At 37.8% G+C, this 27,355-nt stretch overlaps 1 protein-coding gene across 6 annotated transcripts; it reads right to left on the bottom strand.

Moving 5' to 3' along the window:
* Positions 1–237: 237 nt before the first annotated feature.
* Exp (expansion) lies at positions 238–25,597 on the bottom strand. 6 transcript variants are annotated; one of them, XM_077415091.1, is made up of 11 exons: positions 25,331–25,597; positions 13,710–13,840; positions 11,240–11,397; positions 10,593–10,824; positions 9,470–9,668; positions 4,761–4,996; positions 4,573–4,669; positions 4,023–4,256; positions 1,302–2,578; positions 739–825; positions 238–534 (listed from the first exon to the last, which is right to left on the bottom strand). In XM_077415091.1, exons 2-9 carry the CDS (start codon positions 13,818–13,820, stop codon positions 2,463–2,465), a joined length of 1,383 nt encoding a protein of 460 aa, XP_077271217.1. In that variant the 5' UTR covers positions 13,821–13,840; positions 25,331–25,597; the 3' UTR covers positions 238–534; positions 739–825; positions 1,302–2,462. The 6 variants fall into 6 exon arrangements, with proteins under 6 accessions (XP_077271217.1, XP_077271208.1, XP_077271225.1 ...); XM_077415082.1 differs by lacking the exon at positions 25,331–25,597 and adding an exon at positions 24,586–24,607; XM_077415099.1 differs by lacking the exon at positions 25,331–25,597 and adding an exon at positions 24,056–24,575 and having other exon boundaries at positions 1,302–2,565.
* Positions 25,598–27,355: the final 1,758 nt, after the last annotated feature.

Genomic DNA, 27,355 nt, shown 5'->3' with positions numbered 1-27,355 from the left:
TGTTTCAGATAAAAGTTGTTCATATTAATTAGTAGAAAAAGATGATACCATAAAAAGGGGGTTTCTATTTAAATAATTTGACTTGGATCCTATTAGGCTTAACACAGGTCCCGGATTCAAAATCTAATAAAATTGTCTATTGGTCCTCCTTGAACTCTCCAACTTTTATCTGAAACATTTTTCCAATAAATTAATACTTTCTGAGATAATTATAGCGGAAATGATTGGCACACGAAATAAAAATCACCCTGTTTATTTTATACATAATTACATATTAAAACATAAAAGTACGGGGTTAAGTATGACGTGTTCCGATATTCACTGTCTATACTAAAAATCTATGGTTAATGTTATACATACACTTTAGATTTTCAGTACTGGATATTAAAATATTGGAACGCAGTTTATACCAAGTTTAAATTTTTCTTACTTATGTATCTAATAAATAAAGCTGTCGCTCAGAAGAGTTTGATAGAAATCAAACTGCTTGGTGCTGCTCTGCGTGAACTTCCACTGATGGAAAGCAACGTAACACTGCAACATAATACAAAAACAGTAATACATCTAATTATATATTTTAAACATAAAAGTAGGTTAAGTATGAATCTGTATTGTCATATTCACTATCCATATACTGAAAATCTGTAGTTGATGTTACACGTATACTTTGGATTTTCAGTATTGACGATTAAAATTGGAAAGTATGGTTTATATCAAATTTAACTTTTTCTTACTTACATATTTAATAAATAAATCTTTTGCTTTTTTATCAAACTGCTTGGTGCTCCTCTGGACTGCATGAACATCCACTGATGGAAAGCAATACTGTAACATATATGTATATAGCATAAGAACAATAATTATTATTAAATCATGTAAATGGTTAAATAATTATGGTTAAATCATTTAATTAATGATTAAACTGCTTTTTAGGAGATTTGGGATCGGCATATTTCTGTTACGTATCTCCAAATAAGGGCTCCAGTTGGATTAAACTGTTAAAAATTTTGAGGTTAAGTTAGCTTCAAGATTTAAGTATGAATCCTTTAATAAATAATTTCATTAGAGACTCGTTCAATAAGGTTATAAAGGCAAATATATATATTTTAAGATGATCATTGAAATGGTTTTTATGATATTAACGTGGTTTTTGCAGACCATTATGCCACGTAATCCTTATTTTTGGATTTAAAGACAAATCGCCAAATATATATGTACAATGTACATATTAATAATAATTATACAAAAATACTTTTAAAAATATTTGTGTGAACAATATTTATTAAATAAAGAAAAATTACCTGAAATTAACACGATTGTTTCTGTGCGGTGTCGTACACGTGATTGCGTGATCCCACGAAGCCATGCAAGAGACAGCGAGAGAAGATCGGGAATGGTGGGGGTCGGTGCTGCGACCAAGCGCATAGCCACACACACTAGCGTTCTTCCCTCCACTTACGCACTCAGAAACGTTCTGTTTATCTGTGTGACAAACTCGTAATTTGAAAAGTTTAATATTGATTATATAAAAAATATAAATTTTAAATTTTATCCATTTATTTTATTATCAATTTACTTACTGGCTCTTAATTAAAAATTAATTGTATATATAATTACCTTTTATTATTACAAAACAAATAACAAGTTTATAAAATTAAATACCACCAATTATAAAATTTATCTTAATCACTTTTATTCCCCAAAAGTACAAGTCAGTCTCTTTTGATTTCATCACATTTTTTTATTTAGATTTTTCTTTCTGTCAGTCCAAAATTCTTTAACTGGTATATATTATCTGTGCAATACGTATGATTGTGTGATACCTTAATAACGTCTTAATGACGTCAATAATAAGATGTCATTAAAATGTCATTTGACATTATTTTGCTACTTAAAGTATTATATTTCAACAATATATTGCAGCAATATTACTGTAATATTTCAATATTATTTAAAAACGTGTAATACATCAGTAATATTTTTTGAAATATTTCATTGTAATACGTAATATTGCCACAATATTGCAATATTACTGCAATATTTCTGCAATATTATGTGCTGTGTGGGATATGACATATAGAATAGAAAACAGGATTAGAAATGTTGACATTACCGACGTCGAGGAAGTTCAGCCTTCACTTTAGAATCCCCTTAAAGAAGAAGAAATGCCTGGTCAACTGTTCGCTTTTATTTCCTAATAGTTATGGAGGCTCCGTTTTCTTTCTAGTAATATTTGATAAAAAGTAGGAGATACGACCATTTTCACGAATTACCCAATTCTAATTAACGATTCATTTATTGGTTCGCTTCTTCCGTTCATAACCGGGTCTAATGATTGCGATTTTTATTTCCAGGAATTAATAAAAGTACAGATGCTAGCATAAAAATATGAGTATTTTTGTGGTATATTAACAAAATACAGAGAGAGTTTATAAGTACAAACGCCGAGATAGTTCTTACATCTAATCCCATTCTCCAATATACATAGCACGCGAGGTCGGAGGTATTACGCCTCTCGTCGGGATCGGTAACCTCCCATATATGTGATTATATGGCGACTCATTCCTATTGTCCGAATCTGGAAACATAGCACTAATTATTTACTAATAAACGTGATTATAAAGCAGCTTAATATGAAGCCGTCTACGGACCATCCCAATAATTACTTTTCTAATAACTTCTCTACATTAAAAAATCGCTTTCTATTTGCTTAAAAATAGGTGAAAAAATAGATGAAAAAGATTAATCTATAGTAATAAAAAGTAATAATAAATTAAATAAAAATGTGCAGAGAAACTTGCACATTGCTTCCTCATTATTACAGATCGCTACCATTGCTCCTATTTTATTTTACTCACAAAGCTCCTCTATGAGGAAGCTTGTATTTTATTTGACGCATAATTATTATATGTATTTATTAGTTTGGCTTTCTCACATAGAGGAAGCTTTATGAGCAAAATAAAATAGTAGCAATGGTATATAGCGATCTGTAATGATGAGGAAGCAAGGTGCAAGTTTCTAATTTGCATACTTTTTTTAATTTTAAATTTAACCTTTTTATGAATTAAAAGAGGGTCAGCTTTAGCTAGTAGCACAAGTGGAGTTTTACAATTGACGTAATGTCAAATCGATGTTGACTTTGGGAGTTCAGGCTACATGCTCCATATATGGACCTTTGATCGCGTATAAAGCTGGATCTAATCAACCAAATCTTAAAGAATTATATATAAAATAGGGGTAGAAAAGACTGAAGAATATAATAGAATTATAAATAGTCCGATATCTCAAAATTGGCGAAAGTTAGAGCAACCACGAACGTTTCTCAAAAAATTCAAAATTTTATAAAGAAAGAACCTTTTCACCGATTATCGCCAAATTCAATACCAACCTACCTTTAATGATACTCTATTCATAAAAAAAAATAAGCTCGATATCTCAAAATTTGCGGAAATTAGAGTAATCATGTAGATTTTTTTAGATAGAAATCGGTAACCCCTTTATTATTAACAATTTTTATTGATTCTATTATATCCTTCAGTTTTTTCTACCTCTATTTCATATATGATTCTTTAAGATTTGATTAATCAATTCTTGAGTTATAAAAATTTCGGTAAATTTGGCACACACACACATACTTACATACACACATACGGATATTTTTTTTAATTACGATTTTCCGACGTTTAGAACATTCTGAACACATTGGCATCAAAAACTAAAAAAACAATTTTTTCTTTTGTCTTTTCTACCGGCCCCTATTTCATATAATAATTCTTTAAAATTTAGTTTATTAGACCTAGCTTTATATGCGATCAAAAGTCCATATACGAAGTTTATGAAAACAAAGCTTCCTCTATGCGGAAGCAAAAAGTAACAAAAAATATTGATCTAAAATAATAAGTCACAGTTTACAAGTCATTTTACGTGGTAAAACTACTGCGCTGAACTAATACTGATACACATAATAGCGATTGTTTTTTAAGATAAATAAAAAATAATAATTACTCAAAATTGCTTCTTACCAAGTCCACTTTCGAAGCTTCTGGCGTGATACATAATGGGTGGTCGATGGGTCGGCAGATGCCCATATATTTGAGAAGATTGACTACTAGCGTAAGCGGCGCCCGCGTAAGACGGCGCCGGCTGTGTCCTGGGGTGTCCTCGAGGCGGGGGTGGGCCCACCTTGCCATGACCGTTTCTCGCCATTTTGACGAAATTAGGCACGCGTGCCCGTAAACCGCAGTAATAAGGATCGTCTAAAGCACGTAGTCACGAATTATGAGATGTAAAAATATATAACTCATAATATAAAAAAATATAAAAATAATATAAAATAAATATAAAAAATATGTAACTTAATAAACGAAATAAAACAATGTACAATAAATAAAACGTAATCATTATTTTTACAAACATAATACGTAAATATGGATGTCTTTCTTTGGAAAAAGCTCTAGATTCAACATATTTAATGTAATTAATATTGATACGCGCAATATTACAGAAATTTTAATATTGATCATGTATATTATATATTATAGAAACGGGACACGGATGACAAACGCGACTCACCGTATTTTTTCCTATCGTCATGTTTACTTCGCTTCTCTTCCATCATGGGGTGTTTCATCGCCCTGCCATAGTCGTCATCTATATCGTCGTAATCAGGCTGAAATAATAGACGTCAAGTAGCATAGTATTATATATTCAACTTAACAGCACAATAACTCTAAATCTAACGTGTCGTTTTTAATGTCTACCTTGGGGATGCCGTGGCCGTAGAGATTTTCTCTAGGCGGCAATTTCGGTGGTCTTTCTGCACGTCGATGCTGGTAACTTGTCGACTGCATGTAAATCTGTTCCCGTGAGTCCCTGTCCGTCATTATTTCGCTAGGACCTACGGACGACGACACGCCGGCCACGCTATAAGGATCCTCGTCAGGAATTGGTATTCTAGGTCTATTTTTTATATCCACCGGCCTCTGTAATGCTAAAACTAAAGAAAAAAATATATATATACACTTACTCACACGCACACACACACGCACGCACGCACGCACGCACGCACGCACGCACGCACGCACGCACGCACGCACGCACGCACGCACGCACGCACGCACGCACGCACGCACGCACGCACGCACGCACGCACGCACGCACGCACGCACGCACGCACGCACGCACGCACGCACGCACGCACGCACGCACGCACGCACGCACGCACGCACGCACGCACGCACGCACGCACGCACGCACGCACGCACGCACGCACGCACGCACGCACGCACGCACGCACGCACGCACGCACGCACGCACGCACGCACGCACGCACGCACGCACGCACGCACGCACGCACGCACGCACGCACGCACGCACGCACGCACGCACGCACGCACGCACGCACGCACGCACGCACGCACGCACGCACGCACGCACGCACGCACGCACGCACGCACGCACGCACGCACGCACGCACGCACGCACGCACGCACGCACGCACGCACGCACGCACGCACGCACGCACGCACGCACGCACGCACGCACGCACGCACGCACGCACGCACGCACGCACGCACGCACGCACGCACGCACGCACGCACGCACGCACGCACGCACGCACGCACGCACGCACGCACGCACGCACGCACGCACGCACGCACGCACGCACGCACGCACGCACGCACGCACGCACGCACGCACGCACGCACGCACGCACGCACACACACACACACACACACACATAATGAGAGATGATATAAATTACTCGAAGGCAGGGAACAGATATTATATCAAGACATAAATAAAAAACATCAATATTTAATTCTATCCAAAGATAGACCAAAAAATATGTCGATTGGATGTTTATTAGAATTGTTGGAAAATTAAAGAAATATATCTTGTCTCTTAACCCTAGGTATACACAGGGTGAGTCTCCGAGACTCCGGCCCAACTTTCTTAAGTTGACATTTTGAGAATTGGAAGGGTAAGGGTTCAGGATGTTGATGTAAAAAAAGGGTGCTTGGGATCCTCTCAGTAGGCAAACGCGTCGACCCGCGTCATTCGTCGCTAAACCACCGAGCAGTGAACATACGAAATGAGTTTGGGGTCTCCGAGATCCCACAGTGTATACAGTGTGTAACTTTTTCCAAGGTATTTTTTCTAATTTGCCTCGTTTTACGTTAATAATATTGTATATTCATTGAAAATAGTATTTATTTAATGTTTCTATGTTTTTTTTTCTAGCCGGAGATAGACTGGGAAAATAAAAATGTACGCAAATCAGTAACGTATTTTACAGTTGGAACATGGAGACGTATGCGAAAACAGTACAGAGAATAACAAACTTTCAAAAAGAGTTTGATTTTGTCCCCGGGATATGGGTTAAAAAACTCAATTAGCGTGTCCACGATGCCGAGTTCGAGATGCGAAGCGCACCGCTCTTTGTTATGCAGTCGCTGCACAGAGAAGATGTAAACATTTAAAATGTAATATTTTTGTATTTTTCATTAAAAAAATGAAGAATAAATAACTTACATTGCATATCGATTTTTGTAAGAATTTGTTTTATCTTTCTACCCGTATTTATATATATTATGATATAGTTTTTAAATGTTTTTATGTATCTACTACGTGTTACTACACATGTCAACGAACTAATAATATACATTAAAAGTCAAACAACATTAACTAAATTTTTAGGAGCAAAAATTAAATATTTCATACTATCTCGAAAAAAGCCTGAAAAATAAAAAATAGAAAATTCGTCATTTGTACCTCTTGTAATTTTGTTGAAAAAATTGGAATATTGGGACGCCAATTTTTTTTATAGTTTTAAGGAGGTCCTACAGATAATAGATGTATCTAAAAATTGGAAAAAAACTTCATGGACGTATAAATTGAGATGCGAGAAAAGTGCTTGAAAAATTTTAGCATCGGTTATCGTGTAAAAATTTGCAAAAATAAATTTTGAAATCACAGTTTTTAACATGAGCTAAATATGGCAGAGGGGCTCTTGGAGAGACAGGAAACGAGATATTAATTATATAAAGGCGACCTACCAGAGATTCAAAAAACGGAGAGATCTTAATCTAAGCTTTTCAGAAATATCGAGAAAAACAAGGGTTATCGCGTAAAATTTTGTGATATTGGCTATTGAAACAGGCCATATCACAGTTCACGTAGCGTGCTTCGAATAACAAGGGAGATTTGGCAATGTCGCAGCGACTGCACCCGCGCGAAAAGTGTACAGCCAGTACAGCACCACAGTATGACAGCACCTCAAACTTAAGCACCTAACGTTTACGAGCGCTTACGGAGAAGTACTCGCTCTAGAATTATGTGAAATTGTGAAATAACCACGGTCATATGAGCAGAACTGTCAAGTTCGCGACGTTACCACATTTTCTTCCATGTATAATAAGCCGCCAGAGTCAAAGGAGCACTTACACGATATTTTTAATTATTCCTCGCTTCGACTAATATGAGTATGATATAAGCTCTAACGTCATCAAAATTCACGAAAATATTTTATGAATACTTAGAATCGATGAATTTGAAGATTTTCTCTTCATCTCTCGACCGACTAGAGAGTACCTGTATATAGAACCTCCTTAAATAACGCCCTTTCACAGAATTTGCAAGAATTTTTTAAACCGGTCTATATATATATAAACAAAAGAGACTTTTTCGCGTTTCTAGAATTTTGTTTCTTTTTTTACCTGTAAAAATCTCGGAACTCTTTAATAGGATTGAAAACAAATTTTTTTTAACGGAATTTTAATCTATGTATATATGACTTTATGATACAAATTTTTTCCCCAATTTTTTTCTCAATTATTTAACGAGTTATGGCTTGTTAAATAATCGGACCCGCGAAGCTCTATTTAAATAACGCTCCAGAATGAACCGAAGCGGTTCGTGACGTAACGATGTGAGAGCCGAACATGGTCGAACCTCGTTATTGTAATCAGTATCATTTAATTAAAGCGTCAGTGTTTATAAGACAGCGGTTGCGAAAACATCGTGCACGAATGCGGGTCACATTAACCCGTAGCGTGACTAGCACTCGGACTAACACGTAATTTTAGTTTTAAAAAATCGGATTTTTTTATTGTGTTTAAAACAAGTGTCTGAACCGTAAGTGTGACTGTGGCACCTGCGACATATTTTTTTTTTCATTGTTTTTATAATAATAACGGTGTTATTATTATAAAACGGTTAAAACGGTTGCACTGACTAAATGACTTTTTTGTCGTTTTATAACGAAAAAACAATAATACTTGTGTTTTTGTGTGCTCAGGATATCCATAATAATAATAAAACACATTATTTTCTGATAAATTCACATTTTTTTCACTCCAAAATACCTTTTTTGAAACGCGCACCAGAGGACTATTTTCTTTCTTAAAGTGTCGTATCTTAGGAGTATAACTTGCAAATTTTATTTTAAAAAATTAAAAAATTAACAAGTTATGAGATTTTTTAAGTGAAAAAGCTACTTTTTTACGCATTTACTCGTTCACAATTTTTTTTTAACATATTGCATGTTGCCATTTGATCTCTCATAAAATCGCAGTTGTTTTATATTCTAGAATGTTCAAGGTATGTTCCAGAATTATTTGAACTCGATCGGACCGATATCATTAAAATGGCAACCATTCAAAATCGACTGGGTCCATATGACCCAGTATGACTAACACAGGATTCTACAGAAGTGTGACTACGAAGGGTTAAAAGTTAACCGACACTTGTGAAACTGGGCCTTAATCGTGCAGATCTGTCCGTCTCTTTGGCGACATACACATAACCTATCGCCTGATTCCCATAAATCCAATATCATGAACATATCAACTCATGGCAGATTACGTGCATCAGCTTTTACAAAGCCAGATTCAAGTTTATTTGCCATTTTTATGCTGATAATTATTCAAGAATCGGTTGTTGATCTGTTCATAAAGGGCACGTCTGAACGGACTCTCACATTATGACGTCACACCGATAGCGTGGCGTTTCAGATCACGTGACTATATTTGAAATTTTTATTGAACTTTGAAGCTCATTTTACAGGAAAAAATAGCATAAACAATTTTTTTCTTTTTGCAATAATTATTATTTATATCATGGTTGATAAAAATGACAATTTTTTTTAGAAATTTACTTTATAACCCTATTCTATCGACTTTTATACATTATGGGCTTGTTCCTTGATTGATTCTCTCGATCAATTGGAAAAAAAATAAACTGAAATATATCCATTTTACTGAAGTTACGATGACAAATGTGGACCCGAGACCCTACGGTGTATAATACGTAGACAAAATAAGATTGTGCAGTATACCTAGGGTTAAATTACTTTAACACGACTTCTAATCTAGGCCTCAATTAGACAAATGTCGAATATTGTTCATAAACATATATGAAAATTCTATATGGCGTTTAATGTATGTCACATGCTTTCCTCACAGCATACCTGGTGGCAGCTTCGACTTGAGCATGTCCAATCCTACCACGTTGACGATAAGCACCCACACGGGGCACTGAAGCAAGTCGGCTTCCGTTCTCACGAATATGATAGCGCTTAGACACTGCATCTCCAATCGCCGTCTGTCTGGGTAGGCCCTTCGCGTCTCTCGCGATAAATTCGTTTGGAATTTATTCATGTCGAACAACTGAAACGAGAAGCCGGTAATGTTCAACATCGCGTTCCACAATATTAAAGAGAAAGTTGGCGGTTGCGTCACCAACTATGGCATCAATCGGCTTCTCGACAGGGCGGGATACGTGTAACAAAAACGTATAAGGATATATATCTATCGACAAAGGAGCAAACTAATAAATGCGAACGAGAATCCTTAGTTTTAGATACAGGAAGAACGACCACCTCGGATTGCATTATGCGGCGGAACTATTCGCTCTCCTTTCGTACCGAGTGTGTGGCGTATGATTTCCTGACGATAAAGAGATTTAAACGCCTCTTATTATACGGCTCGCTTGCTCGTAGTTTTAATTAGAAAGCCGATGCGCGGTTTCTCTATCAACATGCATTCATATATAAGCATTGTGATAAAACCAACACGTGATCCCCTCGCGCGCGCAGCAAAGAAACTAAAGTCCCTGGAATACAGAGTCTGGCCAAAAACATAAAATGGCCGTGTGTCTGTATACGAGGGGTTTGTGCATAGTATGTATTACTGTGTTAGTGTCTAGCAATGTAGTTGTGTGTCTATGTACACTGTGATTGGTTACGCCATTGTGTGTTCTGACCAATGAAAAAAGGTCTAGGAGATTGCCAGACTCTGTATTCTAATAAAGGCCTCTAATGAAAACCAACACGTACATACGTGCCACGGCGCTTATTATTATTATTATTATTATTATTGTTGTTGTTGTTGTTGTTGTTGTTGTTGTTGTTGTTGTTGTTGTTGTTGTTGTTGTTGTTGTTGTTATTATTATTAATTGGAAGTAGGCGAGAGTAGTTGAAAACCCCACCCCTCACGCGATTAACCCATTTTGATGTTTTCGCCGATAAATATTTCACGAAAGAAATCCAACGTAGACAGTTTAGAAACTGCGAAACATTAATGTCGACCTACCTTTCCAGGTTTCTCGTGCTCGAGTGCACCCTGCGAATTACGTATAATCTCCGGACCGATCGCGTTGTCCTCCTGATTCGTCGATTTCACATATACGTTATTTTTACATAATCTCTTGATGAGAATGTTGCCCTGCTCGTCCATCTTTATTTTAACTCCCTGGTTTATGTGACGCTTGGCCTCCTCCGTTTTCGGGTCTCGCATAGGATTATCGAATCCGCAAAGTCCTATCCTGTAAATCAACCCGTGCAATGCTAAATGTTAACTTATGTAATATATTTATAACGTACATTATTTCAAAAAGTATTAGTATTTATTTTATTTTCGCCCTCTTTCGGTTAATAGATAATTAAATAAAGAGATTAAGAGAGTTGGATTATATACATCTTTTGATATGAAAAATCGTCAGCACTCTTATTAGAATAATTATATTATCGAGTATATTTCAACAAAAGATAATGTAAAATCAGTAAAATTTAATTAAACAAACTGTATTTTTATAGCACTTTTTTCTCATCTCAGACTTTATATTCATATTGGTATTGATATATATAATTAAAAAAAGCGCTCTGTATATTAAATTAATTAAATTACGAAAATCTTAGAAGACGCTGGCTAAGTAATTTGTATCTTAAAGTCGTTTGTACCTGAATCCGTCAAATCCGTCATTCGAACCATTTATCGTGAGGACAGGCGCTCTGGCATATGCTTTCGCAACCCGTCTATTTCTCTCAAAGACGATAACTTTCGCCCAAATTTCGTCGTCTATCTGATTCCATTTATCTAAGACCTCTTGTATGTGATCCTACAAATGTAAGATGAGCAAAAGACGAGTTAGTGCAGTAACAAGAAATTTGTACATGATGTGAACTATATTATATACGGAGTATTCTCGCTAAAATTTTCACATTTTTACTCTCATCTACTGCAATTTTTACAATTTTTTTCCGAGAAATATTCTGAAAAAGAAAAGACACGTATTTTTCAGTTTGGGTCTACGATCAATATTTCCGCCAGTGTAATTTTTGTAAAAATTGAATTTTTCGATATAACATATATATAATCTATTTTTGCTTCTTCATAAAAAAAGCTTTGTTTTCGTTAAAAAAAATTTTTTTTATTTTTGAAATTTCTATAACTCCAGAACTAATCAACCAAATCTTAACGAATTATACATGAAATAGGGGTAGAAAAAACTGAAGAATATAATAGAATTAATAAAAATTGCTAATAATCAAGGGGTTCTTTTTAAATAAAATTTTGAATTTTTGCAGAAATGTTTGTTTATACTTTAATTTCCGCAAATTTGGAGATATCGATCTATTTCTAATTTTATTATATTTTTCAGTCTTTTCTACCCCTATTTCATATATAATTCTTTAAGATTTGGTTGATTAGACTCAGCTTTATACGCGATCAAAAGTCCCTAATTTTTAGAACAATGTCTGTAATAGCTTTAACTTCTGTAAATTTTAAGATATCGGTCTATTTTTAATTTTGTTATCTTCTTCAATCTTCTCTATTTCTATTTTATATAATTCATTAAGGCCGGTATTCATAGTCGGGTCTTATATTCAAGATCGTCTTAAGTATAGTCTTAAAGCGTCATTAGCCAATCAGATGGCTGTATTACATCTTAAGACGTCACTTCCTCTATGAGGAAGTCAAGTGCAAATTTCTAATTTGCACCATTTTAATCTTGCTTCTCATTTGCCTCTTCCGCCTCTGTTTTTTAAAGAAGCGTAAGCCGCATAAGCTTCAACTCTGCTTTCCGGAACTCAGTTTCCATTTACGTGAAACAAAACTTGTGGCTTTTGCAGATTACGATCTTATCGTCTTTATTTAAATTTTGTATAAACTGTATATTTAAAACGTTAATATCATTGGAAATGTGTTCAATCCTATTGAAAAACGGCTCGGTTGAAATTTGTTCAGTTTAAAATAAATTACATGATGTATATATTCTTTTTAATTTTTGGACAGTCTAAAATTGTTATACGATATTAAAGAGGAAAAAATTATTTTTCAAAAAATTCGCCTTTTTTTTAAATTAAAATTAAAATTAAAAATGTATAAAAATTTTATTAGAAATTACAAATTTTTTAGACCTCTTGGAGCATGGCAAAATTTTTTTTCAAAAAGTGTTTCTACCTATATTGAAATTTTTGAATAACCTGAATTCGGCATTACTCGGACTAAAATAGTTAAAATGTATCCGTTAGTAGCAGATTAAAAACTTCAATTAGGTAGAACTTCTTGAAAACAAATCTTGCCATACTCTAAGACGTCTCAAAAATTTCGTAATTTACAATAAAATTTTTATAAATTTTGTTTTTAATGTAAAAAAATGGCGAACTTTTTACGAACAACAATTTTTTCCTCTAACATCGTATAACACAACATGTAATTCGTTTTAAACTGCACTTCATTGGAGTCATTTTTTGACAGGATTGAACATTTCCAAGATATTAAAGTAGTTTTAAAAAGTTTTAAAAAGTAGTCACCAAAATATTTAATTTTTACAAAAATCACATTGTTGTAAATATTGATCGTAGACGAAAAATAAAAAAATACGTAATTTCTCTCTTTCAGAATACTTCTCGGAAAAAAATTGTCAAAATTATTGCAGTAGGGTAAAAATGCAAAAATTTCAGCAAAAATGCTCCACGCGCGTACACACACACACACACACACACACACACACACACACACACACACACACACACACACACACTTGTTTGTTTGTTTGTTTGTTTGTTTGTTTGTTTGTTTGTTTGTTTGTTTGTTTGTTTGTTTGTTTGTTTGTTTGTTTGTTTGTTTGTTTGTTTGTTTGTTTGTTTGTTTGTTTATTTGTTTATTTATTTATTTATTTATTATATAACGTACAATGTGTACATATTAATGTCAAATTTTATTTTAGTATTGTTATTTTATAGGTTTGATAGAAATGCTTTGGGGAAAAAAATAAAGAACTTAATAATTTACTTGCGTTTTCTATATATTTAACCTGTATATTTACACATTTATTATATAATATATATATATATATATATATATATATATAATTTTTTTAATTTTTAATATATATAATCAAAAAATAAGACAAATAAAGATTACCTTGTACAATTTATCCAAGTTATACCATATGTCTTCTTCATCTTGCTCCTCGTACTGCGACTCCACGAGATTATCTCGCGAACGCGAAAGTATCTTCCGCCTCGATACCATTTTGCGTCCCGATAGTCAATCTGAAAACAGAGAAAGAAAAAAACGATTCTTACCGTATAATCTCTCTTAATTTCTCTTCCTATCGAACATTCGAGCATCACGGAATTTTCTCATTGGCAAAAGAAAGAAAGAAAACTTTTATTGTAATATTGAAGAACCTGAAGAGAAATTTGTTGGCAGATTTAAAGTCGTCAATTATACGCTCATCGGAGTTCTTGTCACTTCTCGCTTCTCTAAATACGCATAAAGAAATAATTTTCTCATTTGGAGAAAAAAATATATTATCGATCTTGTACGTTTTATTTCTCGTTGCATTAATTTAATAAGTCGTTTACAGTTCAAAAGTCGAAAGGGATGATCGGGAACTTTTGCATCAGCATTTCCAAAGTGCGCGATCAGACGCGAAAAGAGGAGAGACTATTCGATAAGTATATACAAATCTCTCTTTTTCCTTCCCCCTTTTTCTCTTTCTTTCTCTTGTTATTCACATCGTCTTCTTATTTTTTCACGAACAAACGCAACGGACTTTAGCGCAAAGGTACATTCGCGGCTGCCGTATATGGGCGTCGATATCAGGTGCTATCAGCCATGTTCCTTGCAGTGCGATGCGGATGACGCTTCAGTTGTGACAAAAAAAAAGAAAAGAAAAGGAATCATCGCCGCGATTTACGGGGCACGTGTGCGTGAGTGCCCGCACGACGGAACCTGTATCCGGCTTCGTGACGTGAGTCATTTCAGCTGATCCCCGCACTCGACATCGCGTCGCGTTTTGTTGTTCACCGCTCCGGCATTAAATCTCCTCAGTCTCTGAATAACAGACATTTTTTTACCCGCAGTTTATATGTGGCACGTTTTGAAAAAAGGGAGATACAACGCTCAAAGACACGCGAAAGGGTTACATTGTCCCACGTTGATCTCATCGTAAACTAGGGATACGACATAAGATTAATTTATTTAAGTACTTGTTGTAAATTGCGACCGTGATTTGCTAACCGATTGTTCTCACGAGAAGAACTTTCATTGAAATTTTTTAGTCGCGAGAGCCGTTTCTAGATCGCAAAAGAGAGTAAAAAAAAAATTCTTTTTGAATTCCCGAATTATGAAATAAATTCTTTTTCCGTACCATTTCTGCTCTGAAAAGAGTTCAAAAGGAATTTATTTCTTTGTTCAATTCTGAGTCCTTGTTCAGATATCAAAAGAATTCTTTTTTTACTCCATAAAAGTTCGCAATAAATGCGTAATTATGCTTAGATATTATTCCAATGGAGCTTTATCTAAGCGCTATTTTTATCTGAAGAAGAATAAGAAAGAATCCTTCACAATTTATCCAAAAAGGATTTAGCAAAAATCTTCTGATCCAGTTTCTGCATCAGAAAGAACATAAAATGTACTAGTCATCATGTATTTTACTAGTTAATGCATTTTGCTGTGTGATATCAGAGGTATTACTTAAGTTGATCTGCAGCGAAGAATATTAGAGTTAACTGTTTCACAGGCTCGCCTTTTATATCCTAGCGCGTCGCGCGTAAAAATTTTTGCTTACGAAAAGATACTGATGCATGATAGTCGCGTTGCGTTTATTAGCATTCGCAGTATTTTTGAAATATCAAAAAGGAATTCTTTTTGAGTTTATTTCGAGCAAATTACACGAGAATTCATATAAAGAATTTGAAAAGATAAATCCTCTTTTTGAGTTTATAACAATTACCCATGCTGAGTTGCGAAATTAAAAATAGTTGTACACACGCACACACACACGATTTTTTTTATAACAAAGTGACATTACTCTTTAACTTGCAATTTAACCGGGATATTCAATACTAGAAATATAACGAGTTGAAAGGAGAGGAAAAAATGGGACGCAATCAAGATGCCTCTGATAAAAAAAAGAACTCGTCGAGAGTCGAGAGATCGCGTGCGACTCACGAAGTACCGCGTGTACATTCGATTTGACCTAATTAATTTTGAAGATTATATCGCTGTAGAATCTCCTACTAGGAGGAAAAAGAAGAAAAGAATGTAAAAGTCAGGAAATGGGTTAAGGAAATCGCCCCGCCCTAGAATGCAAAAAGTTATACGAAAGTGGACGAATCAGATTCGACGGAGCGATAGCGCAGGTGGAATACGGTTGATTTACGATGAGCTCCGAGCATCGTGAAAGTGCTGTTATTAAACGTATCGCTTGGCTACGACTGGTGTCCGAATTGGCTTTCACGGCTACTCTTTCGAGCAAGATCTTTTATTTATAGCCATGCATTAATGAGGAAAAAATAGGCGGCGATTCTCTCTCGAGAAATTGGCCAGCGTAACACTTACGCGCGAAAACGTTCTGTGATTTACTTTTACATTTTATTTTACGCAAGATACATCTTTAATAAATATATATATATATATATATATATATATATATATATATATATATATATATATATATATATATATATATATACATATATATATGTATGTATATGTATGTACGCATGTATATGTGTTTATATATGTATACATACATATATAAAATACAAATTAAAATATTAACCTTCATATAGACTGTTCATGGTCATCATAATTTCTAATTAAAAATGAAATTATCTTATCCTCAATATTTTTTGACTTTCTATAACGTAATATAGTTTATTTTTAAAATTTAGATTTTTTTAAATGCTAAAATGTTCTTGCGATAAACTGCAGTCAAATTTAGATCCAAACAGCTTTAGCGTAAAGTTAATTTCATCAATAGCTTATAAGGGTCAATGTATTATTCAAATTCGATGTTAATATCTTACTTTATTATTTTATTTATACATATTAATATTTTAATATTAATATGTTATAAATATGTATATATATTACCGATTTAATATATAATACCGAAATTAATATTAATAAGCAATATAATTCTGCAATGCGTGCGTTTTCGTTAGGTATTAAAATCCATATTAAAATAAGAAGCTCATTGGCGAGCGCAGAGATTTTACGTAATTATTTAGTTTTGTGACTAACAATCTCCGTTTTTTAAGACTAAGGATTTAAGATATTCTTCTTTATAAAAAAAACTTGTTCCGCTTAAGATATTCGCTCTCTCTTCGCAGTAAATAATAATGATAAATTTAATTGTATACGCCTAAATACCACGGATGATTGTTCTGCAGATACTTGCGCGTCTAACTTGTCTCGCCCTGCTTGAAACTTATGTGAAGTTAGCACCCCATTTTTGAAATTTTAAAATTCGAAAAGTTGTTCCGTGTTGTTCTAGACTTGTTCTAAATTGTTCCAGAAGATCAAATTTTTAAAATAAAAGTGTTCGCGGAAAATTAATAAAAACAATTTTTTGACCTAGCACCCCATTTTCCGAAAATCGAACTTTTCAAGGTTGTTCCAGATTGTTCTAGTTGTTCTAAACATTATTCCAAAGTATTAGTTTTATTGGTCAAAAAAACTTTAAGAGATATTGAAAAAAGAAAAATTTTGGAAATAACAGTTTTTGGCCATTTATTCGTAAACAAAAAGACTTACAAAACTGTCAATTTAGAACACCATTTATAACCGCGTAGAACAACGCAGAACAAAATTTTTAAGACAGAACAAGAACCTAAAGGGCACTTTATTCTTCATCGGAAAAATTTATTTTTCAAATTTCTTGGTTAAAAAATTTGTCCTGAGTTGTTCTAGTGGAGAACACGATAGTTTTAAAACGGGGAGCCTGGGACAAGATTTTTAACCAAGAAAATCGAAAAATAATACTTGTTCTACGCTTCCTATATTAAAATTATCGTGTTCTCTACTAGAACAACTCAGAACAAAATTTTTAAGATCAAAACAAGAAACTAAAGAATACTTTACTCTTTATAGAAAATATTATTTTTCGATTTTCTTGGTTAAAAATCTTGTTCCAGGCTTCCTGTTTTAAAACTACCGTGTTCTTTACTAGACCAACTCAGGACAAACTTTTTAACCAAGAAATTCGAAAAATAAATTTTTCCGATGAAGAGTAAAGTGTCCTTCAGGTTCTTGTTCTGGTCTTACAAATTTTGTTCTACGCGGTTATAAATATGTCGAAATTGACAGTTTTGTAAGTGTTTTTGTTTACGAATAAATGGCCAAAAACTGTTATTTCCAAAATTTTTCTTTTTTCAATATCTCTTAAAGTTTTTTTGACCAATGAAACTAATACTTTGGAACAATGTTTAAAACAATTAGAACAACCTGGAATAATCTTGAAAAGTTCGATTTTCGAAAAATGGGGTGCTAGGTCAGAAAATTGTTTTTATTAATTTTCCGCTAACATTTTTATTTTAAAAATTTGATCTTCTGGAACAATTTAAAACAAGTCTAGAACAACCCGTAACAACTTTTAGAATTTCAAAATTTCAAAAATGGAATGCTAACTTCACACAGGTCTGCTCGAAGCTACTTTCCAATGTATAACATAAAGTCAATACTACTGCCACTTAATCGCAGCATTCGACGCGTAACGAAACGGAGCCTCATATGGCCTGAGGTACCGTAATGTCGATTAGGTAGTTACGCCACGCAGCGCGCCCGGGTCGATTCCCAGATTAAATCCCCGAAAGTGTCGCCACCGCCGTTGACGTCGCTTCGCGTCGCGTCGCGCCGGAGATTCGAATTCCGATCACCTGGCTCAAACCTGTGGAATTTCGCGCGCCAAGGCGACGATTGGTCGATGTCTCATCGGGAAGACGCGTGACGGAAATCGACGAAAAAAAAAGGAAAAGGAAAGAAAGCATGAAACCCCATACGATGCGACTCCGCGACTCGTGATGTCGCGATGAAATGGCAAGACTCGCTGGAAAGAAGTGATTTTGTGACGACGGAGATTTTCGCGTACCCCGAACGTATTTCGGATGTTAATTCAATGCGTTACTGCTTAAATGCAGAAGGAAACAATTTCTGCCGATAATTTTGAATTTAAGAATCATACTAATAAGCTAAACGATCCGACACCAGAGTTTTAAAGACGTCCTAGACAGCACGCATGTCCAAAATCGAAGCATAATGTTTTAAAAATATCTTTAAAACGTCTTACGATATGATATCTAAAAGACGTTTTAATGTTACAATAGCGTTCAAATGTTGACGCCAACTAGACTTTTAACGCAAGTTGTCAATTAAAAATTTCCTATCGCATTTAATGTGAATTATTTCCCCGTTACATCTTCAAATTATGACCTGTTCAGCTGTTTCTGATGGACCACCGTGTACACTGTGGTACATGCATATACGCCCTAATTACGGATAGATAATCATTTTCCGCGAGAGAGTGGCCGACTTCTAAAAACGCTTCTTGCGGCAATATCGAAGATAAGACAAAATAATTGATGTAATGATGCAACATTTACGTAACGAAATCGAACGGTCTTCGCGGTGACGATGGTGGGACCTTTGATTTATTACGAAAGAGTGTATTCTCCCTTATTCAAAGTGAGAATCCGGGACATTCCTAGACAGAGCAGAACCCACGAAATCTGACTCACGAGTGACACTCTTCTATTCCCCTTCGATGACGATTTTGCAACGTTCTCCACGTAGTAGGTTCTTCATGGCGTTTGTCCATTATCTCACCGCAAGGCACGGGATTGCGTCCGAGCTCGCCATCTGTTTCGCGCGTATGCACATACGTGCGCAAGTTTCCCTAGGGCGAAATCACAATGACGATTTCGTAATGAGCCCGATCTCGTGCGCCGATAATGAGGAAAAAGGGATCCCGGCCTGGATCTCGCGAGTCGTGAATTGCGCGGATCTCCGCTGCGCCGCGGAGGTGAAAGAAAAAGTCACACGGCCGACTCTGTCTTCGACGAACGAACCAACCTCGGAACCAACGAGCAAACGAGCGAGCGAACGCCCGGCCGCCACCAGAATTTCCCTGAAACTGCTTTCACTTCTTCGAAGAATGCGAAGGCTGTTGTATACGACCAGCGGCAGCGTCTAGCACGGCCTGGCTGGAGTACGCAGCGCACACACCGGCGCGGATCCCCACCTTCCTAGCTCGAGAGATTGGCGGTGTGGCAGCTACACTGTGGCTCACTATCCGTTCGCCGTGGTGTGCACTGTGAAGACACACGTACAACATAAATGCACGAACCACTATGCACACATACAGACCACGTATGCACACCCGCACACCCGTGCGAGGCGTACACGACCGTTCGCACGCTCTTTCTCTTCTTTTTGCCTCTCTCCACCTCTTTTTTTGACGGGTATTTCACCATGTCCTTCTCGTTTTTTCGCGATTTTCTTCACTCTTCAGCTTCTGTCGTCTCGTGCTTCTCCGTCTTTGTTACAGACTGAGTATATCTTCTCTCTCTCTCTCTCTCTCTCTCTCTCTCTCTCTCTCTCTCTCTCTCTCTCTCTCTCTCTCTCTCTCTCTCTCTCTCTCTCTCTCTCTCTTTCTCTCTCTCTCTCCTCGATTCTCTTCGTACTTCAGCTGCCCCCTTCGTAAATCTCTTCATCTCTACTATACATATTTCCACGAATTTGTGTTCTCTCCTTATCAATTTCGCTATCTTTCCCTTTTACTTATCGGTTCTCTTCGCTCAGCGCTATCTTTGTACATCTCCTTGTCTTTGTCAAAGTATCTTTTTTCTTCTCTGCTTTCGTACCTCTCTCGTTTCTTCAACTTTGAGAGACCGGCAGTCTGTCTCTGCTGTTTAATACCCAACTGTATCAAAATCCAGTTTTCTTAAATTGTTTCTTTCATATAGCTTCGCCATTATTCATATTCTCTCTGTAACTTTTCTTCGTCATCGCTAATTCACCGCGTCTCCTGTCATTTCTTCCAATTATTCCTGTCCACATTTCTTCTTCTTCCCGCCTGCCCCTCAGGCCTCTCTTTCTACCTTTTATCCGCCATTATACCACGCACCACCCACTCCTCACTCTTCTTCGCGCACATTCGCTCACTCTCTTTCTCGCTCGCAGACCCCTTCTTCTCTCTCTTTTTCTATCTTTCTCTCCCACCTTATTTCGCCAAGTCCCAGTCAACTCGCCAAGTGACTTCGATGAGTGCAACAGCGAGATTTCGAAGCAGTGGAAGGAAACTGGTTATACTCGGCCGCGCGGCAGCAGCCCAGATATTTTACGCACACACTTTTTCGCGGGGACAACCCCGGCGGGTCCGGTGCGAAATACTCCTATAAGCGATTGCAATGCAACGAAAGTAAATCGCGGGGCTGCAATTAAACGAAAGCGAGAATTAAAGCGAAGACGCGGGGACGCGTAAATCGCATGATTACTACGATCCGTGCAACGCGACGCAAACTCGCAACGATTATCCCTCTTTACGATATCGCCATAAGTAAATCTGCACGACTTACGACCGTAACATCGATAAGGCGCCGATATATCGCCATTTTAATTTGCGTGAGGCGATAAACTCGACGAAATTACCGACGAGGAGGATCGGCTCTTCTTCCTCGTGCGGTGAAAAGTAGTATGTATGTACAACGACCGACCGTCCGTGACTATACTTTCTTGCGAGGCACTCTCGAGGAAAATCGATGAATCGCTCGCAGCGAGCTCATATTTATGCCTATATTAATAAACAACAAGCGATGACATGAACCACCTCTAATATTTCACATTCATTCGACTACAGATTTTTTTTAATTCTCCGACTTTTCTCTCGATTATCACCAACTCCTATGAAACGAGATTTAGCCTTTCATAAAATCCAATCCGATTTAACCGTATTAAAAAAAATCCCGAACTAAAACTTTATAAAAACTGCCTCTATGGTGTTTTTTTGAAACAATGCGCCGCTTTCATCGAGGTAAGGTAAAAAATTGAAATTAAAAACTGTAAATATAATCATGTGTATCAATACTGGTCAATATCGATACTGGAAAATAGTTCTTAATACCACATGTATATGCACATACCAAATTTGAATAAAATATTTTTAAAACGTTTTCCAAATTTTTTCGAAATTTTCATTTTTTTTTAATAACTTTAACACTCTGTATTTTGAAAACAAAGCAGTTTAGAGCATATCACGGTCTTATACATGGGGCATATGTTTATAGAATTTTTTCTTCCTAAAATAAGCCACGGAAGCCCCTTCATTTTTTTGTACCTACTTGAGGAACACCCTGTATATAAAGCGTATCTGAGTATTTCTATCAATATTATTAAGAAAAAAAATTAAGGCTGTCTGCCTTAATAGAGGGCACTAGATTGATTATAGTGTTTTCGACCGGAAGTACGAGAGCTGAAATCCCGAGTGCAGAAAAAAGACGTGTCATTAGCCAGATTTCGGTTCCTGCTTCTAGCCGAAAACATCAATAAATCAACCTTCTAACGCGCATTTACGTCTGAATTCGATGGAGGCGAGCGGCCGTTCCGAATTGGCGTCGAACGCGCTCTTTTCCTTGGCCTATATAGTCAGCCGGAGCTGTGCGAGCAAAGAAATTGTGAGTACGATATCCGCCGTGTGCCACGGACAGGATAAACGTCCAGCGGCCGCGGAATACGTCAAGCGTGAAACGCGTTTCCATCGCGTTTAGAACAGACGTATCTCTTGGCGTTCGGCCGCTCGTTTCGTAGAAAGCGAGGAATTTGCTCGCCGCGGAAGCAAGCGAGCGCAGCTTGCGAGCTGCTTGCGGCTTTCACGATTATACTTGCCGCTTGCGCGAAAGTCAATCTCGCAATCATCGACTCGCGCGCGGCGCAATCGCGAGTCTCGTGTCTCGAAACGTGGTATGACGCCGCGGCGCCGACAAGATTAATTTCCGACAATTCCGATGAGTTTCCGACCTCGATTCGATTTCCGCGTGATGCGTCTTTCGGCGCGGGAACAAGATGACTTCGCGCTGACGATTCCCACGAACGAACGCGAGATATAATTATTGATATCGGTTGATATCCAAACTTGGCGTGAACTCAGCGAAATTATACCGGTTTTGTTCCGCTGCCGATACCTGTGGAACGCCCGCCGCGGAATTCCCCGGGGAGCGAATCCTTCACGTAGACGCGCCTTACCGAAACGTTAAACACGCATTTCTCGATCTCATTGACTCCCCGTCTGTTTTTGGAGGAGAAAGTTGGAGGTAGAGATTGGGGAATTAGTTGCGCATCAACTAATTGACTTTAATTACGTGTTTACGGACACGCATCGTATGAGCTAAACAAGCTATCACATTTCGTCATCTGTAGAAAAGATGCGTTTCCAACGTCTATTGTTATTTGGGAGACGGGGGCCACTTTGATCGCAATTTCAAGCCAGGTTTCAAACTTCCCTCGGGAACGTTGCCTCGCGCAGAGCGGTTGCCAAAGTGGAAAAGCGGAGCGTTATAGCGCGAGGGGGAGAGACATTGCGACATCGCGCTATCGGTCACGGGCCACGAAACGCCACGCTCTCGTATGATACGACGCGATACATGTGAGCAGCAGAATATCCGACTCGCATTCGCGAAAAACCTGCACGGGATGTGACTTTCCCGAGCGTTCGACGCTTGTAACGAATTGCATGTTGCATGACGGGACCTCCCGCGCTCTCACAACAGAGCGACGTCCGGCTGAACGTTCGCGTAGAACGCACGCGTAGAAAGAACCTAGATAGCACGCATGTCCAAAATTGGAACATAAGACGTCTTAAAGATGTCTTAATGACGTCTTTAAGACATCTTATGTCCCGATTTTGGACATGGTGCTCTTTGGGAAGAAAAAAAAGAAATCCCTGTTGATGTTGGAAACCACCTTGGAATCCACGACGAAGTCATGAAAAGGCTCGCGACTCGTTTACAGTTGACTTCGCGAATTGTATCGTCGTTCAGACGACGTAGCGTGCGAGCAGAACTCACTTTCACGTCGCTCCCTCGCCTGATCGTACTCCTTCCTCGTGCCTTCCAAGCCGAGAATGTATCGCACACTTCGCACATAAGTAAATGTCGCGCTTGCTTAATTCAACGACTACGATGACGATAATGATGATGATGATGATGAGAATGACGACGATGGCCATCTCGTTCACTCGGAACGGCATTTTTATCACCGTGGATCACGCATCGCGTATATGTTTTAAACGCACGTGCTTTGTGCACCCATATATGTATACTCCTATTTGTTATATATATGTATTTTAAATCTCAGGAAACCCCCCCCCCCGTATATTCCGCTGCTCCACTCTTCGATCTAGCCGCAGGATCCCCGCGAGGACCTCTTTTCCCGCCGTGACCGTTGTCCATATGTCGCGCTATCCCGCGGGTTCCTCTACGTACCTCTCGAGTAACAGCGCCTGGCGAGCACGTCGCCCCGCATACGCGGCCTCCGCCGTTCTCCACCGCCTACAATATGGTTCACAGACTAGTTCGAGATAGGCATTCGCGCTGCTCGTCGCCGCGCTCTCACCTATCCATAATCGGCGAAAGTCGCGCTGGATCGCGACGCGATGACGCGTCTTATCGCGATTATCGGGCGCCAATTATTCGCGAAATCTGAAAGTCCGAAGTTCGTGCGAAAATCCCCGGCGGGCACTATCGTCGACGGAAAGGACAAGCGCAGAGAAGATCCTCGCGACGGCCACGGCTGCCGACTACTCTTACGCGGCGGTCGCGCGAGCGAACGAGCAGACATATACTAAAAAGCAAGCGAGCGCGCGCGAAATAAACGCGCGAGGTAGCAGAAGGAGAAAGGGGAGAACGCGCGGGGTGCCTTGTTAAATAAAGCGCGCGCCTTTATTCGGCCGTGCCCGCGCGCCCAAGAACCTCCTTCGCGATCGCGGTGTACTGCCGTTCACTGCTCCGCTCACCGCTGCTGGTGGACCGCAGCAGGCCTTGCGCCTCCTCGGCACTCTTGGGCACCGCCGCGAGTGAGAGTCACCCAAGACGTTCACCATGTTGGTGAACAGTCACTCGCGCATGCGCGCGCACCACCCCCTTGCTCGCTGTCTACCTTCACCGTCGATGACGTCAAAAATAGGACAAGGAGCTGGTGGCCTTTGCTACAAGGTGCGGTGCGAGGAGGGTAGGGGGTCGGGGGAGGGGGAAGAGGGCCACTGAACTGTCCCTCGATGTCTTTTGTCTCGACCTCGCCTCTCTATCTCTTTGCCTCCCTCTTCTTCCCGCCGCCCCCATCGTCGGCATAGGTGCTCTAGGCCACAGTTCTGAGCCCCGCGGCAGGGCCGGAGATGGCTGGCGATTTACCGATGAGGGAGGAAAAGGGTACGCGTGGATTGTAGGAAGGATCGTAGGGACGCGTACGTAATAAAAATAGCCCAACACAATGCGAAAGACGTCTTATATTCTAATTTTGGACATTGTATTGTTTTGGAGGTGATTGGAGCAAACGAGTAGTGCGTAAACTTGCTTTATCTTTTTAAAAAAAGTTTCGAGGAAGATATCCTTGAAATTATATTCGGATGAAATCTACTATTTTGCACGCGTAACATATCGGACGTAACATATGGGACTCAATATCTCACGAGGGGACGGAGGGGATCAACGACGACGCTAGTCCTCGTGAGAGCTCGCCACCAGTTTCTTACCCTCTCCTACCTTTCTCTTTTTCTCTCTCACGGGACCTCGCTCCTTGTCTTGTTGGCCTACCACCTCGTGTCACGTATGTAGATGCTTGCATGTGCACGTACGCGTCGTCCGTCCGCATTACAAATTTTTGGTACTGTGCCGCGTATGGTGCGCGCGTATCCGCATCCGCGGCAGCGAGCAGTACCAAGTTAAAGGCCACTTCGACCAAACTCCGATTAACTTAATCGTTGAATAGTCCATTGGAAATGACCAATCGCATTTGCTCATTAAGCAGATTGACAAATGCGATTGGTCATTTCCAGTGGACTATTCAACGATTAATCGTTGTTTAGGAGTTCGGTCGAAGTGGCCTTAAATAAATTTGACTCCTTGCTTCCAGATCAAAGTCGCGAGGAGCGTCAGATCGTTAAAGCAAACCTGAGGAAGAGTGATTACTCTTGTTCTCTTTGTCAAACGATTCCTATGCCCTGCGATCTCTGGAATGCGAGGGACAACGTACCATGCGTTCGTTTCTCGATTAGACATGCGTCTACTTTTAGGCAGCTTCGCCAAGTGGAATGTCCGGTGGCATCGAATGAATATTAATTCAAAATTCGACATTCTTGCCGCGCGTAATATTTAGACAGAATGGATGGAAAAAAATTAAGATTCATCTGTTATGCATATAGCCCGGGAGGTAGCGACACAAAAGTGTCAGCGATTTGATTAGTCTTGGAACAAAGTAATTTCTCTTGTTTTAATAGTGTTGTTGATGAAATGCAGAGTCTGGCTGCGCTGTCTCGCTGGAATGGGCGTTGCGGCGCCTTTGATCTTGTCGAAAAAACACTTATGTTAGAAGAATTTGATTAGTGCTGAGCTTTTATATATTTATTGTTTTTTGTATAAAGAAATGTTTTAGAAGAGTCTGGCATGCAACTGACACTGGAAAATGAGTCTGGCATCCTCCCAAAGTCGTTGTAAAAAGTCAATTTGTAGAATCATTTGATTAAAGCTGTAACTTGTCAAGATGGTCGTTTAAATATATAAACTTAGAAAAAAATAAGTCTGGCTACTTGTACTGGCTGGAAAATTGGTCTGGCACTCCCTTTAAAGTCGTCTGCACGAGCGCGCCGGTAGCTCGTTGCCCGCCGTATCTCTAAATATTATTAACGCATTACTCATTGAAAAAGATTTTACTTGTCCAAAGGAAAAACGTAAACGATTTTGTGCTTATTAGTAGTGGAATGATGTGTAATTAATTATGTAATAATAAAAAATAAAGTAATTAAAAAAAACTATTTTAAAGTAGACAACATTATGCAACGCTTATAAAAAATTAATTAATTTTATTTATAAAAAATATTAATTTATTCATCTGGATAATCTGTAAATCAAACTTTCAATTTCTGATGAACTTTCATTTTCATCATCGGGGAGCTCGGTATTGTCGGTATATGTGACGCTCTCAAAAGTTGTATTTGATGCGTCATCTATACCTCCATGTCAATCCGAATTAAAGCAACAACTTTTTAAAGCAACAACTTTTGAGAGCGTCATGCATCGCAACCATTTGGAGAAACGCTTGTTTGCAGCAAATGACAAATTTGTCTCCGATTGAGAATGGCTAGAAAGAAGTTGACGAAAAGTATGAGTTTACTTGGTTCGAAGGAGTGCAACTGCCCCCGTTCGTGAGCGATATATATTACTTGAATCGAATGAGCAAGAAAATGAAGGTATAAAATTAATTTTGAATAAATAAACTAGTAATAAAGTTATAATAATGATGCAACTAATAATTTGAAATTAATAAAAATACTTATCATTATAATAACTAATTATTCATTTATAATATTATAATAGTTTATAAAAATATAAAGAATTTTGGTTTAAATAAATGTTAATAAATCTTTAATCATGACTTTAGAAATATGATTTTAAGATAATAATTATTTTTTTGCAAATAAAACGAGTTAATTAGTTTAGTTCGTAAGTTTTTGTTTTTATCGCAGCTTATTAAAATCGTGTAATTTTAATAATAAATTCAATTTTGAATTA

The sequence above is a fragment of the Temnothorax americanus genome, unplaced genomic scaffold, assembly GCF_048541705.1.
Source record: "Temnothorax americanus isolate GAGA-0224 unplaced genomic scaffold, ASM4854170v1 Scaffold101, whole genome shotgun sequence".
Taxonomy (NCBI): Eukaryota; Metazoa; Arthropoda; class Insecta; order Hymenoptera; family Formicidae; genus Temnothorax; species Temnothorax americanus.
The sequence above is the reverse complement of the archived record's forward strand: the minus strand, read 5'-3'. Positions and strand labels throughout refer to the sequence as shown.